The following is an 18,250-nucleotide window of genomic DNA, read 5'->3' on the forward strand; positions in this document are numbered from 1 at the left end:
GGGTCGGGTTGGAGGGACGGGGGTGGGGGTTGGGTTGAGGGGACGGGGTGGGGGTCAGGTTGGAGAGGATGGGGTGGGGGTGGGGGTCGGGTTGGAGGAGGGGTGGGGGTGGGGGTCGGGTTGGAGGGGACGGGGGTGGGGTCGGGTTGGAGGGGACGGGGGTGGGGTGGGGGTCGGGTTGGAGGGGACGGGGGTGGGGGTCGGGTTGGAGGGATGGGGGTCAGGTTGGAGGATGGGGGTCGGGGGTTCGGGTTGGAGGGACGGGGTGGGGGGGGGGTCGGGTTGGAGGGGACGGGGGGGGGGGGGGGTGGGTTGGAGGGACGGAGGGTGGGGGTGGGGTTGGGGGGACGGGAGGGTGGGGGTGGGGGTGGGGTTGGGGGGGCGGTGCATAATCCAGATTTAATACATTTCCTGCCGTTCAATAAATTGTCTGGTGTTTTTATTTCCGGTGACGAACAGCTGATTTTGCAAAGAAAAACAAACAAAAAAAAACCCCATAAACCCTGATTTGCCCCAGTTTCCCGATAAGATCGGTAATGACGTGCAGCTTCCTGCGAAATAAACAGCATCTCACCCCAAAACGTGCTGAAGGCGGCGGAAACAATTCAACAGTATTCTTTGTTGCTTCGCCGATACTCTTGTTACTCGGTTGGTGCACTCAATTAAAGTAAATTTGGATTATTACCCCCCACACCCCCCCACACACCCCCCCCCCCCCCCGGAAAGCAATCCGCCAGTCGACAGACAACCAGTTGCTGGGCAGTCGTGTGGAGTGAGGTCTTGCTCTGCCCGGGAAATTGAACGCGGGTCCTCTTGTTGGCGAGGCGGACCTGCTAAGCAGACAGGATGAACAGGGTTAGGAGGAGATCAGCGAGATAAGGAAGGTCTCGGGCGTGAAGGGAATTATAGCTGAGAGTGGGAACCTTGAACTCAAAGTGCCGGGAGAACATGGAGACAATAATAATCCTCGCATTTGATATTAGCGCCTGAAATAACGTCTTCTCGACGTCTCAAAGCGCTTCACAGAACACACTGTAAAGTGACTTGCCCGTACATTTGTGGGCGAACGCGGCAGCCAATTGCGCACAGCAATGTCCCACAAACTGTCGTAGATTGAAGATGACCAATTATTGCTTTGTTTTGGAGGGATTATTATTAGGCTCTGTGTGGAGTAAGGAAACTTGCCCAAGGTTTCGCCCTCTGCCTGGAATTGAACTCAGGTCTCTCGCTTGCAAGCGAGTGCTCTAACCACTGAGCTACAGGACAAGTTGGAGAGGGGGCATAATCCAGGTTTAATAAATTGCCCGCTATTCAATAAATTGACAGTACTTTTGTTGCTCAGTCCATATGGACTGGTGTGATGGGCGTACAGAGTTTGGTATGGGCAAGGATAAGGGCAGCAGAGTTTGGGTTAAGTTGATATTACTGAATGCAGCTCGTGAGAATTTCCTCCAGTCGAAATGTCTAGATGAGAAAATAGCAAATGGCTCTCGAGGAGATGTGTTGTGAGATAGAAGTGGAGGCGGTGTTGTGGCTGAGGTGAAGAAAAGTAAAATGCAAGTAGAAAACTGAAAGTAAAACGAATATTGTTGGGAGGTTTAGAGTAGGAGTCCTATAGCTCAGTGATTAGAGCATTCGCTTTGCAAGCAAGAGGCTGGGTTCAATTCCAGGCAGAGGGCGAAACCTTGGGCAAGTTTCCTTACTCCACACGCCTGATAATAATCCCTCAAAAAAAATAATAAATTGGTCACTTCAATCCAAAACTGTTCGTGGGACATTGCTGTGTGCAATTGGCTGCCGTGTTTCGCCCACAAATATACAGTCAATTCACTTTACAGTATCTTCTGTGAAACGCTTTGAGACGTTGAGAAGACTTGAAAAGCGCTATATCAAATGCAAGGATTATTATTAGTAGTAGTACAGAACGTGCATTTGTCGTTTGCTCAAGGTGCTAAATGGGTCCATTTGGGGATTTCCTCCAAACCGTTGGGGAAGTGGGAGTAACAGAAGGGAAATTGTTTACTGATCGTCAACGAAATGAAAAGACAGGATTTATCAAGCAATGGCTTAGAGCCCAATAAAAATAGACCATTTTTTGAGAGGCGTGACTAAAGTAGTTTTAGCCAGCGCTAGGAATGAATGATCAGTATCGTGCAGTATCTCCTTGGCTTGCCAACAACATACACCAATCTCAGAGCGAGTGAAGGCACCAGAGAGGAGGGCATATGAACCAGGACTTTCTCTAGCCATCCTCACAAGTAAGCCTGGTTTTGTCATCACTGTTAACGAAGAGCAAAGTGCAGGTGTATATATCATCTTATCAAAGGTTTCTGATCATGATCACAGTAGTGTGTTTGTAATCCACAGCCAATGCATTTGCAATTGGGATGCAACGTTTCAGTGTCATATCGATTTTGATTTAATCTGGCTGTTCTGAATTTGCTTTGCGATATGTAGAAATGAGCATTGCCAGCAGCAGAAGCAATGAGTTGTCTCTTTGTAAGTCTTCCTATAACACTTGAAGATGTCCAGGCGGAGAGGAGGTTTGTTGGGTGGGCTATGTCACTTGGAGGGAGGAAGGTGTGAGAGTGCCAGGTGTGTAGGTAGGGCAATGGGAAGTAAAGCACAGTCAATGCCCTCTGTACCTCTGCTATTAAGTGCTCTGGGACGCTATCCCGCATGAAGGAATAAATGCAAGTTGTTGTTATTATTTTCCGCTCTGCAAAGAAACACAAGTCTGCAAAGTTCACACTCCATATCACTCCACTCCAGGCTAGCTCAGGACCAGAATGCTAACTTTAGCCCACTTTTTATTGCGGCTAGTTTGTGTGTGGGCTTTACCAATAAATTGTTGATTAACAAAGGATTACAGTTAGAATTTTTTTTAAGTCTAGTTAGGAAGGACTCTCAGAGATGGAAAGATATGTCAGTCCAGTCCACCATTCCAACCTGTCCTGTTAAATATATATATCCCTATATTTGATATAGCACCTTAGTACATCGTTGAGGCATCTCAAAGTGCTTCACAGGATCCAGTGTAAAGAGCAGTGACTGTATTTTGTGCAAATGAGGCTGCAACGACAACAAGATTAAATTTGTATAGCATCATTCACATCAGGAGGACGTCCCAAGGTGCTGGACAGTGTACAGCATTTCAGACCCGAGGTGTGGTCAGGGAGGGAGAAGGGAGAGGAGGGGAAGGGGGGTGATCGATGGCATGGTCGAAGAGGAGGGTTTTGAGGCGAGACTTGAAGGAGGCTAAGGAAGGGCGAGGTGGAGTGAATTGGGGGATGGAATTCCAGAGGTTGGGTGCAGGGTGGCTGAAGGCTCTCCGCCAATGGTGGGACGGGTGGGTCGGGGGAGTGGAGGAGGCTGGGGCCAGCTGAGCGGAGGGAGCGGGTGGATTGGTTGAGGGTAAGGAGGTCACAGAGGTAGGGTGGGGTGAGGCCATGGAGGACTTTGTAGGTGAGGACCAGGACCTTGAACTGGATCCTCTGAAGGATAGGGAGCCAAAGGAGTTGGGCAAGAATGGGAGAGATGGGGTCACGGAGTTTGTTGCGGGAGAGGACACGGGCTGCAGAATTCTGGATTATGTGCAGCCTATGGAGGGAGGAGTTGGGAAGGCCGACACGCAGGGCGTTCGCATAGTCGAGCCTGGAGGTGATGAAGGCATGAACAAGAGTTTCAATAGCCTGAGGGTGAGGTCGTGGGGAGTCGAGCGATGTTACGGAGGTGAGAGAAGGCAGAGGGGGTCATGGCTTGGATGTGGGGAAGAAAAGACAGTTGATGGTCAGTTGAGGGTCAGTAACTGGCTGGTGAGTTGCAGTGCGCACCCATGGAGGTTGATGCTCCCAGCCTGAGGTGCTGAGGCGCTGGCGTGAGACAATCAGGAGGGCATCAGTCTTGTTCACATTCAAATGTAGGAAATTTGCCCTCGTCCAGGACTTGATGTCCGACAGGCAGTCTGTCAGGACAGCAGTGGTCCTGGAGTTGAGGGTGGAGGCAGAAAGATAGAGTTGGGTATCATCCGCAAACGTATGGAAGTTGACCCCATGTCTGCGGATGATGTCACCAAGGGTGAGCACGTAGATATTATAGAGGAGAGGGCCAAGGACAGAGCCCTGACATGACATGACAGCGTGGGGATGAAGGAGAAACCGTTAGAGGCAACAAAGTGGAGACGGTGAGAGAGATAGGATTTGCGGTCCGCGAAGATTAAGTAAAGAGGAGAGGCGGTGTATGAGAATGGAGTGGTCGACAGCGTCGAAGGCTGCAGAGAATTTGAGGAGGCAGAGGGAGCCCTGATCACAGATGTTCAGAATGTCATTAGTGACTGTGACCAGGGCTGTTTCCGTGGTATGGGCAGCGCGGAAGCCGGATTGGAGGGGTTCAAAGAGGGAATGGCAAGAAAGAAAGGAGCGGAACTGGAACACGATGACTCGTTCCAGGACCTTGGAGAGGAATGGGAGGTTAGAGATGGGGCGGTGGCTGGAGAGCTGGGATGGGTCCAGGGAAGGTTTTTTCAGGATGGGGGTGATGATGGCTGTTTTTAGCGGGGTGGGAACTGAACCAGTGGACAAGGAGACGTTGATGACATCGGACAGGAGAGGGGCCAGAAGGTGGAGCTGGGAGATGAGGAGAGAGGAGGGGATGGGATCGAGGGAGCAGGCAGTGGGTTTAAGTTTGCGAAAAATGGCAGTGAAGAGGGAGCGATATGGTCGAAGGAGTATAGGGGGGGATGGGTGGGGTGGATCATGAAGGAGAGGTGATGTGGGGTGGGTGGATGAGTCAGAGGTGGCTGAACGTATCACCTTGATTTTGATTTTGAGGAAGTCCAGCATCTCCTCACAGTTGGAGTTTGAGGAGAGGATGGGCGAGGCATGGGAAGGTGGATGGACGAGATGGTTTGTGGTGGAAAGGAGAGGCCTGAGTAATCTTGGAATAGAAGGAGGATTTGGCGGTGGCAAGAGCGCAGTGGTAGGTCTTGGTATGATGGAGGCAAATCTGCCGATGGACTGTTAGTTTGGATTTGGCAGCTCACACTCGTACCTTGAGGGAACGGAGATGGCTGGTGTACCAGCGGGATTTAGAGAGTATGAGGAAGTTCGGGCGGTGAGGGGGGCAAGGGAGTCTAGAATGGAGGAGAGGGATTTGTGGAGAAAAGAGAGCAAGGAAGGTAGATCGGTCAGTGATGGCTATAGGTGTAGGAGTTCAGATGACTCCAGAGTAGTGGAGAGGGAGAGGGAGGAAATTTTTTTCCAAGGACGGTAGAGGGTTGAGAAGGGGGAAAGGGTACGGAGGTGTTGAGGGAGAAAAAGTGGTGGTCCGAAATGGTTTTGTCAGTGATGGTGATGTCCGAGACGGTGAGGCCCCGGGCGATCACCAGATCAAGGGGGTTACCATGGTCGTGGGTGGGAGAGTGGATATGGAGGGAGCGGTTAAGGGAAGAGAGGAGGGAGGAGAAGTCAGCAGAGGTATAGCAGGAGGGGTGAAGTGGAGGTTGAAGTCGCCTAAGATTAGAAGGCGTTCAGAGCAGAGGGGGAGGGAAGATAGGAGGGTGGAGATGCCCGAGAGGAAGGTAGGGGAAGGCAAATATGTGCACATCAGTGTCCTACAAACAGCTATGAAATGAGTGGCCAATTTTATGTTGAGGATTGTTGGCCAGAACACATGGGAATAGTCCCATGGGGTCTTTTTAACATTGACCTGGACAGGCAGACAGGACCTTGTTTTAAGTCGCATCTGAATGAGGGCATGATTTAAAGTCAAATATGTTTGATATTAAAGTAATTGCTGAGCACAATGTCTTCCTGTTGTAACAAGTTGCCGTGTAAATGTGTATTCAAATAGAATTTGAATAGATGTGATTAAAACAGTTAACAACTGTTTAACATGGTCTCTACGTGACACAGTAATGATACTTTTGCACTTGTCTGTTTCAACAGAGGTGGATGCCCAGTGTACTCCCTATTAATCTATTCTTCAATAGAATATTGACTTTCTGCTTCACCTGTATATCAAAACTAGTTTACAACTGATCAGATGTGATTCTACCTGATGACATCGACTTAGGTTGGGAACATTTTAGATTCCACAGGCTTATGGCAAATTTACTTACTGCTAGATAAACAGAGCATGAGGGGTAAGTAGGAACCCAGTTGTTAGTTGATTGGCGGATTGCTTTCTGCGGTAATAAACCCTCCAAAAAAAATCTGATCTCTCAACTCACAACTTTTGGGGAAAAACACTGCTGTAAGCAATTGGCTGCCGAGTTTCTAACACAAAATACACAGTCAATTCACTTTACAATCTATTCCGTGAACCACTTTGAGACATCTCAACGACGTGATAAGGTGCTTTATCAAAATTCAGGGATAATTATTATTATTATTATGGAGGTATTCAAGTTTACAGATTATTGGGTTATGGCTTATCAAATGCAATGATTATTATTAATAACATGGCAGAACATCACCTCTTTTCAGGCGGTTAATTAAAAAGAACAAAGAGGCGCACAACAGCTTTAAAAGATACTAAAAAGCGAAATAAACTGCTTCATATTTCTGCTTTTTTTTTGACAATTTAGCAAGTCTGGTAGGAAAAATACAGAAGCAGAAGCTCAGGTTTGTGTGGTTGACAGCAGTCGCACAGGGTAGCTGTATGAAAATTAAATCTCAAAAACATTGATGAGGACAAGAACGACTGGCCACTTAGAAAGTTATCACAAACTAGAAACCTGTTCAGCAGATTGCGAGATCCGTTCAGATGAGAAAGCCTTTTCGGCCCATTTGATCCCACCCTTTTTGAATATGCACCATAATAATAATCCTTGCATTTGATATAGCACCTTATCATGTCGTTGAGCCATCTCAAAGCGCTTCACAGAATATATTTGTACAGCGGATTCACTGTATATTTTATGGGCGAAATGCGACAGCCAATTGCGCATAGTGATTGACCACATTTTTTTTTGCAAAGGATTATTATCCCTGGAAAGAGATACTGGAATCAACCAACAATCAGGTTCTTACTGCTAGGTAAACCAAAACGTGTGGAGTAAGGAAACTTGGCTCAAGTTTCGCCCCACTTGGGAATCAAACTCAGGTCCACCCAAATGTCCTTCCATCACAGCATCAAGCTGTTTTCTAAATGAATCCAACATCCTGGCCAAAAACACCCTTCTTGGCAACCTGTTCCAGCTGTTAATTACCCTCTAGGTAAAGAAATAGTTCCTGGTGTCTGTCCTGAAACTGCCATTTACAACTGTATACCGAACTCCTCTTGACTAATGTCTTGATGCACCTGAAAATATTGTTCTGAGTTTACTTTTTGAATTGTATTTAAAATGTTACACACCTCAAAGAGGTCTCATTAGTGTTTTTTTCTGTCAACCCAGAAGAGCCCTAGTTTGTCTAATCTTTGCTCGTAGCTCATTCCTCTAACAACAGGGATCATCTTAATTATTCTTCTCTGCACTGTCTCTAGGATCTGGGCAATCCCCTTACATTGCAGCAACCAGAAGTTTAATTTTTGAAAAAAAGGGATTGAAACGATAAGTCCTTTTAGGATATAGCGTGACAGTAGAACAAGAGGACATAGGTTTAGAGTTGCAAAGAACAATTTCAGGACAGACACCTCTTTATTCAGAGGGTAATTAACGACTGGAACAGGATTACCAGGAAGACTGGTTGAGGCCAGGAAACTGGATTCATTTGAAAGCAGCTTGATGCGATAAGCGAGTCTGTAGGATGCGTGTTTTGGAGGGTGAGATCGGATGGGCTGAAGGGCCTTTGTCATCCAGACCAATTTTGTGATCTTTTGATTTTATATAAAAGAGAATATTTGTGATTCTGACTGATAGAGAAAGCATTTCCAGAACGCACTTCTCTTTTTAGGTCTCTGACATAATGGATATAGGGAACTATGTGAAACTCTCTTACAGACTTCTCTTTCATAACATGAATTTTGTGTGGGTGCAGAATACAGAATTACTTTAGAGGATTTATCTTAGAATGTTTTTAGTGAAGTGCGCATTTTTATCATTATTGCAGCCTATTTCTGCAGAGAATGCCACTTGGTTGTAATTTTCATTAATTGCACAGGACATGGTTGACCTTGGTCAGAGGCAGAGAGAAGGTGAGAGATAAAGAAGATGAAGTAGAAACTGAAAGAGAATTTGGAGAGAGAGAGCGAGAATATCTTTTTTTGTGGTCGCTGGGTGTCTGACCCAAGCAGAAACCAATCACTGTGCTTAAGAGTGTTCAAACAAAGCTGAGGCCCATATTTGTATGCCCCCTCCACATGGAAATGTCTGTCTGGATGGAACATGCACTCTCTCCCTGGAGGAACACACCCTGTTTAATCCCAGAGAATATTAGGCACTGGTTGGCGAGAGCCAAGGCTTGGGAATTTAACTAGCTCAAACCATTTGCAGTTCACTTTTGTGGCAAGGCCTAGAAATGTAGCTTCCTTTTTCTAATAATATTTTGTATTTCAGATGAAAGGTTTTGACGTGTATAGTTTTCCATTTTGATGAGTGGTGATAAGGGGAAGGTTGCCAAGTACTGCTGTAGTCTAACTGGCTACAACTGCAAAGATTGCCATTGAGAGCAATGTCTGCCAAGCTTTCCCTCTGCTTGTCCAGCTAGCACCACCTGAACCTTTAGGGCTTTGGCTTACAGGGTTAATAAGAGCTGAACGGAAGGATTCTCTGTCCCCAATGACTGCTCTGCTCTTCCAAGTCCTGCTGATGGGCCAGGCTGGCCTGAGCTGTCATCAGCCTGCTTCCCTCTATGGATACCAGACACAGCCCTGGATATATGAATGTGCATTCAAGAACCAGAATCCAGATAACACCTTCCAGCAGCAGTTATCTCAAGCCTCAGGGTTTCCTCATCAGCTATCTGACAGACTCTTGCCTTCAGCAGAGCATGTGAAAGAAATTATACAGGCAGTTTATACAGACCAGGTACAAGGTTTACTCAGCACCAACTTCTTAATTGAGGTCCTTACATGAGGGACTTTGGCAAATAGATGTGCCCGCTGTGAAGCTTTCACCTCCTGGGTGATGAATGATAGGTCAAAGTAGGCCAGAGACTTTCCTCTTGCAGTCATTTCCCCAATTTACAACAACAACTTGCATCTGTATAGCTCCCTATAGACTAGTGCCTCGGAGTGCTGGCAAGGTTGGACACGCACCAATAGGGGGGGGCGGTAACCATAGTCGCAGTTGAAGAGGTTGAAGGATAAAGAGGGGGTGAGGCGAGGTGGAGGATTAGAGGCAGGGAGTTCCAGGGGTTAGGGAGCACAGGGGCTGAAGGCACAGGCACAAACGATAGCCTGGAGGTGGTTGGGATACATGCAGCAGATCTGTGTAACCTGAGCGAAGAGGAGTGGATAGAAGAGTGGAGTACAAGCAAGTCAGAGTGGTAACAAGATCACAAGATCAATCTGGATGAAGAAGGTCCAACAGCCCATCTGATGTCATCTCTCCAGACCACCCATCCTACCGTCCCCCCATCACTGTATCAAAGCTGCTTTTTAAAAGAGTCCCAGTGACCTGGCCTCAACCACCCTTCCTGGCAACTTTGTTCCATTAGTTAATTACCCTCCATGTAAAGAAGACTTCCTATGTCTGTCCTGAAATTACCCTTTACAGCTCTAAATCTACTGTCTTGATACATCCTAAAGTAATGATCTGGGGTTACTTTTTCAATCCAATTTAAAATGTTGTACACCTCTACGAGGTCCTTTCTGAGTCATCTTCTCTTAGGACTGAAGAGCCCCAACTTGTATAGTCATTGTTCATAACTAATTCTTCTAACACTGGGGATCATCCTCATTGCTCTCCTCTGCACCCCCCCCCCCCCCCCACCCCTAATCCATGTGGAGCCATAGAGCTAGTAGAGCATGGTGAGTTTGGGGTGATAGGTGTGCCGAGTTTGATGTGGATGAGGATATTGGTGGCGGAGTTTTGGATGAGCCAGACCTTGTGGGCGGTGGAACTAGGGAGAACGGTGAGGAGAAGCGTTTGTGAAATCAAGGCGGGAGGTTATAAAGGCAACGGTGGGGCTTTCAATGTCATTTGGGTGAGATAAGGACAGAAGCGGGCAAAGTGTCGGAAATGAAGTAAAGCATTCCTGGCCAAGACCTGAATCATAGAATCAAATAATTATACAGCACAGAAGGAGGCCATTTGGGTCCATCGTGTCAGTACCGGCTCTTTGAAAAGAGCTATCCAAATCAATCCCACTCCCCCGCCTTCTCCCCATAGCCCTGCAAACTTGTCCTCCACAAACAATTATCTAAATGGGGACACTTTTTTTTACCACAAATCCACCTCACTGCTTGTTCCTGAACTTTACATAGATTTACATACAACAACAACTCACATTTGTATAATAATAATAATCCTTGCATTTAATATAATGCCCCATCACGTCATTGAGACACATCAAAGAGCTTCACAGAATATATTGTGAAGTGAATTGACCGTATTTTGTAAGCAAGAAACGGTAGTCAATTGTGCACAGAAGTATCCCACAAACAGTTATGGTTCGAGTGACAAAACAGTTAGCAAATGGGTTGGAGTAAATCCCTCCACTGCAAAGTCAGGAGCCTGTGAATTATTTAATTTCAGAATCTGTCTTGAAGACGAGAAATTGAATAAACCTGGTAGACAAGGTTAAGATTCCTGGTTGGCTCAATTGAAACCATTGCTGATTAAGTTGGCATTGTTTATACATTGCATCATTGGGTGTGTGCCTATCATTCTCCAAGTCAACCATGTGGAACTGTGTGGGTGGGAACTAAAACTTGTTAGGTTGTATTTTTAGATCTTTTGGCAAGGTCACCTGATTTCCAGGTATAGAGGGCTGTATACAGGAAACTCAATCCCAGGTTTTTCCTTATGCTAAGATGACAAAGCGCCCTTCACGCATCTTGGGTAGCACCTTGAAATGCTAGTTTGGCACAGTTTGACATTGAGCAGTTTTTCCAGGGGGAAAGGGGAGGTGACTGTAGGCACGACTGAAGAGGAAAGTCTTCAGGTGTGATCTGAAGATGGGCAAAGAAAGGGGGGCAAGGTGGAGGAATTCAGGCAGGGAGTTCCAGCATAAGTTTAAAGTTTAAATAAGTAAGTTTACTGAACAGCAAAAAAAAGGTTTGCTTGCTTCCAGAAAGCATAGCGGCTGACAGCATGGCCGCTAATCGTAGAGAGGAGGGTACAAGGCATTCAGAAGGCTCGAGCCTTCAAAGAGCTGCACTGATCAAGTGAACTGTGTTGTGTCTCTCCCCAGCAGATTAGATGCTGGAGAGTGAGAGAATACTGGGAGGTCATGGTTCACATTTCGCTCAAATGATCCAGACAAGTCAATGTTCCAGACTGAGTCAATGTGCCAGGTTGATTAGGTTTGTACAAGGAATCAGCTACATATGTTTTTGATATGCGCTCTCATATATACTAATAATAATCCTTGTATTTGATATAGCACCTTATCACGTCTTCGTGATATCTCAAAGCGTTTCACAGGATATATTGCAAATCTGCTTGACCTTATAATTTGTGGGCGAAACACGGCAGCCAATTGTGCACAGCAGTGTCCCACAAACAGTCATCTATTTAATTTGATATCACAACAATTATTATTAATATATATGTTTGATCTTTGGGAGTCAGCCAGATGTCTGACGCATGCAGAAACCCAGCACAGTGCTAGAGTATTCAAAGCAGACTGAGAATTCCACAGGGTGTTCACAAAATCCTGTTACCCCTACGTACAGACCACTGATCAACAACTGAAACATGTGGAAGAATGATGATCATTGTATTTATAAGTATTTAATTGTATTTAGTTACAAGCGTGTAACTGTATTTGGATGTCCAGAGGATCGGTGTATGTGTGTGAGTGTATGTGTGTGTGTGTGCCATCATTTTCATGGCAGTTAATGATCCGTCACCAATGCTACATCTTCAGTAAAATGGATGGAATGAGGAAGAAGTTACTGGTATCGACATGTTACGCTTGGCTCACCTGCAACAGAAAATAAAAATTAATCGAATTAATTAAGAAAAACACAGGAGGTTGCTGTCCAGTATGTCACTGACACATGAAAATTTCCCTGTGTTCTGGAATGGAATGTGCACTCTCTCCCCAGAGGGATGCATCCTGCTTACTTAATTCCCGAGAGAATTAGGCACAGGTTGGCAAGACTCAAGTCTTGGGGGTACGAGGGGCTTTCTGGAATTGCGTAAGCATGGTGTAAAGCAAACCAGATGTCGGGATGTATTAAAAGATCAATAGCAAGCTGAAATAGTGGGGTAATCAAAAGAGTCTGCCAAAGTATAAATCATTGGTGAGACCATACCTAGAGTACTGTGGACAGTTCTGGTCGCCGCAGTACAAAAAGGATATTGGAGAAATCAAGAAAATACAGAGGAAGGCAATGAAAATGAATGAGGGAATGGAAGAACTGAGGAGTGACTCAGTAAACTGGGCATGTTCACGCTGGAAAAGAGAAGATTGAGAGGTGACATAATTGCTCTCTTTCAGATTCTAAAGTGGGCAAAACAATATAGATCATGACAGGCTGTTTTAACTTGTCCAGAATAGAAGAAACAGAGGACACGACATGCGATTGAAGGGCGTAAATTCAGAATGAATCGTACGCAAACACTATTTACGGGAGCAGATAGTGAACCTGTGGAACAGGCTCCCTAGGGAGACGGTTGAAGCAGGAAGTGTTGATTCTTTCAAACACAGATTAGATACTTTTCTTTTAGGAAATAACATTATGGGGAGTTTGGGACATATGTACATGCGACCGCCAGGAAGGTGGAAGGGGAACTAGATGGATCTTGGTCTTTTATCGTCTAGTATTTCTTATGTTCTTATGTTCAGGGTGTGGGAAGAGAGTGTATATTCCATTCTAGACACGGGAATTTCTATGTGTAGATGGTACACATGCATGGTTTGGTTTGGTTTGGTCTGGTTTGGATATCCTGAAGCAAGGTGATGGGTTTCTCCTGTGGTGGACAACCAATGACCAAGAAAAAATTCACAGGACGAAAAGTAGCAGCACAGGTAGACAAAGCCGTAAAGAATACAAATTGAATCCTTGGCTTTATGTCCAGAGGAACAGAGTACATAAGTAGGGAAGTGAAATTACATTTGTATAAAACTTTGGTTAGACCATATTTCCAGTCCCGTGTGCAGCTCTGTTGTCATACTTCAGGAAGGATAAGGTAGCATTTATATGTAGATTTACACAGATGTGACAAGGACAACAAGTTGCAGTTATATAGTGCTGCTCACGTAGGTCGGCGTCTCAGAGTACTTTACCAGGGATGAGTGGATAGAAAGAAAAGACAGGTGAGAGTTTTTCTCTCTAGATTTCAGACGAGGGAGAAGGGACGTGATTGAGAGGTTTAAGATTATGAAAGGTGTTGATAAGGTGGATGTTAACAGACTGTTTCCACTTCTTGGTGAGTCCAAAACTGGAGGGGACATGAATATGAATGAGTCAGTAACAGATCTAACAGTAGTATAGGAGGAACTTCATCACACACAGGATGGTGAGAATGTGGAACTCATTGGCAGAAACTGTGGGTGAAGCAGAAATTCCAAGTAGTTAAGGATTCAAGAGAAAGCTTGATGTATGCATGAGCCCCCTGTGTAAATCTCCCCTCTTTCAAGTCCCGCCTGAAAACTTTCCTCTTCGACTGCTTACAGCCGCCTCTCCCCCCGGCTCGGAGTCAGGCTCCACCACTGTTAAGCGCTCTGAGACTCTACCCTGCGTGGAGGGCACTATATAAGTTGTTGTTGTTGTTGTAACCTCTGTGTAAACACACTGCCCCCCCCTAGCTTAAAGCGAAACTTGGGAGATGCTGTAACACGCATGCTTTTGCGATGAATTAACAATAGAATTCCATTTCCTAGTTTTAAACATCAGGAAGTGTTTCTTTACCCAGAAGGTAATTAATGACTGGAACAGGTTGTCAGGAAAGACGGTTGTGACCAGGGTACTGGAATCATTGTAGCAGCTTGGTACTGTGATTGGGGGCATCGTTACATTGGGTGAGATATCATTTCTACTTTGTACTAATTATCTCTAAATTCAATTTTTTTAGGTATGACTCACTCAACAGAATCCCTCCTCGGTCTGATAAACGTTCTTTCTAAAGCGCCTCCCTCCCAGTTTCGAGTCTTACTGGACGATTTATTGGAAAAGGGTCTGGTAACAAAGGATAGTTACCGTCATTACAACCAATGTGACATCGAAGACTTGCCACGCGTCATCCTCGTGTCTGTCCTCGGCAAAGAGGAAAGCTACTGTCAAGCCTTCCTCTCTATCCTCTGCGTCCACTTCCCATGGATCTGCGAAGAGATTCAACAGGACTCTGCGGACGACAGGCTAATGTGGGCAAATGAACCCTCAGTCAGTAAGTAATTGCACCTGAATGTATATTGGAGTTTACAAAACATACCACAGATCAGGGATGTTTAAGAGAAATACAAAATGTGTCCTTACTTATGTATGTGTATGTGTGTGTGTGTTTGTGTGTGAGTGTGGTGACTGTAACTGTGTGTGGGGGGGGTGGGGTGGGGCAGGGGGTGTTTGTGTTTGAGTATGGTGAGTGTGCGTGTATGTGAGAATATAGGTGTGTGTCTGCGTGGGAACCTTGGCCCAGATCCTTGGCAGACTGAATGGAAGTGCAGCCTTTCTTTCAAACAACTTGAGAGCCACTGGTGAAATGAACATGGGGCCAGTGCTTTGAGACGTCCTTCCGACGTGATAAGGTGCTATACCAAAGGCAAGGATTATTATTCTTAACATTCACCCATAGAAACCCACAATCAGTCTATCAATATATCGTGTGAAGCGCTTTGAGACACCTTGATGACATGATCAGGTGCTGTATCAATTGAAAGGATTGTTATTTTTACCTAATCACTCTTCCGTTAGATCTTGGTGCTCCTTCAGAGTAAGACGGTTGAAGTTCTTGCTCCGTAGCTTCAGTTCCTCTTTTTGCTTGGTCTGCATCATTCAGCAGTAAAGTTCCAACTCTTTCACATGTCAGCCTTCTAGTGGAATGTGACCCACATTTCAGGCACCGAGGGAAATAATAAATAAGGATTTATTGTGAAGTGTAGTGACTGTGTATTTCTGTGTTCGGAATGCGGCAGCCAATTTGCACTCAGCAACGTCCCACAAACAGCCATGAATTTGTGAATCAGTGGTTAAAGCACTTGCCTCGCAAGCGAGAGACCTGGGTTTGATTCCTGGCCGGGCGAACCCTTGGCCAAGTTTCCTTGCTCCACACGCCTGATCATCCAAAAGAAAAAAAGAAATAATAAAATTGGTCGCTTCAATCCACGACTGTTTGTGGGACACTGCTGTGTGCAATTGGCTGCTGCATTTCGCCCACAAATATACAGTCAATTCATTTTATAGTATATTCTGTGAAGCGCTTTGAGACGTCTATAAAAGAAGCGCTAGATCAAATGCAAGGATTATTATTGTACAATTGAATGACTGATTTTATCTGGAGGATTGTTGGCCGGGAAACTGGATGAGAGAAACTCCCTTCCCTTTTCAAAAAGCGCCATGGGATCTTTAATGTCCATCCGAACAGGAAGATGGGACCTCGATTTAATAATAATAATAATCCTTACATTTGATATATCTTATCACGTCTTCGAGACGTCTCAAAGAATGTGGCGTAAGGAAACTTGCCTAAAAGTTCTCCCTTCCACGAAGGAAACCCATGTCCCTCTCCCTTGCTCTACGTCATCTCAAATGCTCTAACCACTAAGCTACATTTTACTGTGAAGTGGAGTGACAAACACACAGCCAATTTGCGAACAGCAATGTCCATGGACACAGACGGAATCTGGGAAATTTTTGGAATTGCCTTCATTTTGAAGCTATTTTTTCTGCTGTGATTAAAAAGAAACGTGCGGAAAGTCGTCTTCAGAATTTAAGACATTGTTTAAGAAAGCTGCATTTTGTATTTTTGGCCCCATGAAAAGTTTCAGATTGTCTACGATTTGATGCAGTGCCATTTCTGTTCAGCAGGTGCACTCCCTAAAACGCTTCACAGGAACCACTTTATTATTATTATTATTATGTTATTACAATTTTAAGTCTCTCTGTTGAGGTCATTTCTACATGGTTTTCAGTGATGGTCAGCCAGACCAGTAATACTGTCGCATTACATATGAATGAATGTTACTTTTCTTAATATATTTGAGCTTACTAAAACAGCTACTTTTTGCAGGAGGTTGATATTTTGCTTACCAGGTATTTTGTCAAGCCATTTCGGAATAGTCTTATTAACAGTCCCAGTTGCACCGATGACTACAGGAAGTATGTTTCTTTTACATCCCCACAGACTCCGCATTCAATTCGTAGATCGATATATTTCCTGATTTTCTCTAGTTCCTTATTTCTTTACGTGCTGAGCTGTGTTGCCCACGATCTTGGTAGTCTGGTTCCTGAGCCAGGTGGGTGCCCAGTCTGGCTCAACGGCAGGACTTGGAGGGCAGACCAGTCACTGGGTGTAGGGAATCATCCCACTCAGCTCCTGTTAACCCTGCAAGCCGAAGCCCTAACATGTAGGGTGATTGTAGCTGGACAAGCAGCGGAAAGCTTGCCAGACAGTGCTATCAATGACAAGCTATGCGTTTTTTTTCAGCTGATTAGACTCCAGCAGTTATCCAATTGCACACTCTGGGATCCTGAAGCCTTTTCTCTTGCCAACCAGCGCCTAATACAACAACGACGACAACAACAACAAGATTACATTTGTGTAGTGTCAATTTGTAATACTTTCCGGAATTAGGTAATGAGGATGTGTCCCTCCCCTTATGGGAGAGAGTGCGCTTTCCATTCCAACAGTCTATGCCTGGCATCTCCTTGTGTTGGTGGGATGCATGGAAATCTCACATTGGTTTGGATTCTCACAAACACAGTGATGGGCTTCAGCGTGGGGCTGACCCAAATAAAAAATCTTACAATGCAATCACTTGGGATAGCCAGCTCGGTGATATTACGTGTAACAATCTATTTTACATCTGTATATTTTAATCTGTAGCTCAGTGGTGAGAGCCCTCGCCTCGCAAGCGAGAGACTTGGGTTTGATTCCCGGCAGGGTGAAACCTTGGGCAAGTTTCCTTACTCCACACACCTGATAATAATCCCTCAAAAAAAATTGGTCATTTCAATCCACGACTGTTTGTGGGACACTGCTGTGCGCAATTGGCTGCCGCGTTTTGCCCACAAATATATAGTCAATTCACTTTACAGGATATTCTGTGAAGCGCTTTGAGACGTCGAGAAGACGTGAAAAGCGCTATATCAAATGCAAGGATTATTATTATTATTATTAGATTCACTGTGATTATTCGGATGTTGTTTGTTTGGATTAGCATCAGCATACGAAAAGTGATGTAGCTTGAAGAGGAAATGTAACTCAGTAAAACTGGTGAAGTGTAATTCAATAGCTCTCCACCCCTTTAGCACTTCAGAGAGAGAAACAGAGACTTGGCTCATTGCCTCTCTGATAAACTGGCGAGTGTCAGTCCAGTGCAAGAGGCATTTCTATGCTGTGGGCTGTGCTACAACAGGGTCTGGTGCTGAGAAACAGCACAACCTGCTCAGCGCAGCTTCCCGGACACTCTGAGGGTATGTTCCTCTCTTTCTCTCTCGCTCTCTCCTGCTTTTATCCCTCTTGTCGCTAGACTGTTATGTATCAAGGGATTGGAGCCAGAGTTTGTAAAGTGCAATGCTTTACTTTTCTATCACTCTCTGGCGAAACCCGGGGCTGTTTTAAAAGCACTTCTAGCAGGTGTCAAGCATGTGCTCCTGTGCTGGAGACTGTAGGAAGTTTGGGTGGAGGTGAAGCGAGGGGTTTTGAGTCTGTGTGTGTGTGTGTGTGTGTGTGTGGTGGTGGGGTGGGTTGGGGCTGATCTGTGGGCTGGGGTCTGCTCTCTGTGAGTAGCAGATCTTGGAAATGCAAAGCAATGAGCTGCCTGGCCAAACCCCTGGATGAACACTGGAAAATCCCTTTACTTTCCTCACAGATAAACATTAGCAACACAAAGCCTTGCATTTGTAATAAGTGGAGTTTTGCTGCGTGCTTCCTCTGTTTCAAGTGCTCTGGGACGCTACCGTGAGGGGCGCTATATAAATGCAAGTTGTTGTTGCACTAGGGCATTCTGTTGCATTGCCTGTATTAGCGTTCTCTTGT

The 18,250-nt window shown here is 45.4% G+C and overlaps 1 protein-coding gene across 1 annotated transcript in view; it reads left to right on the top strand.

The window, feature by feature from the left end:
- The first annotated feature begins 8,719 nt into the window (after positions 1 to 8,719).
- The window catches only part of ciita (class II, major histocompatibility complex, transactivator), a 49,357-nt gene continuing 39,826 nt past the window's right edge, over positions 8,720 to 18,250 (top strand). Inside the window, exons 1-2 of the mRNA XM_007904906.2 lie at positions 8,720 to 8,968; positions 14,197 to 14,440. Of these exons, the coding sequence (XP_007903097.2) occupies positions 8,720 to 8,968; positions 14,197 to 14,440 (493 nt within the window). The remainder of the gene's footprint in view (positions 8,969 to 14,196; positions 14,441 to 18,250) is intronic.

The sequence above is a fragment of the Callorhinchus milii genome, unplaced genomic scaffold (assembly GCF_018977255.1).
Source record: "Callorhinchus milii isolate IMCB2004 unplaced genomic scaffold, IMCB_Cmil_1.0 Scaffold16, whole genome shotgun sequence".
NCBI classification, from domain to species: Eukaryota; Metazoa; Chordata; class Chondrichthyes; order Chimaeriformes; family Callorhinchidae; genus Callorhinchus; species Callorhinchus milii.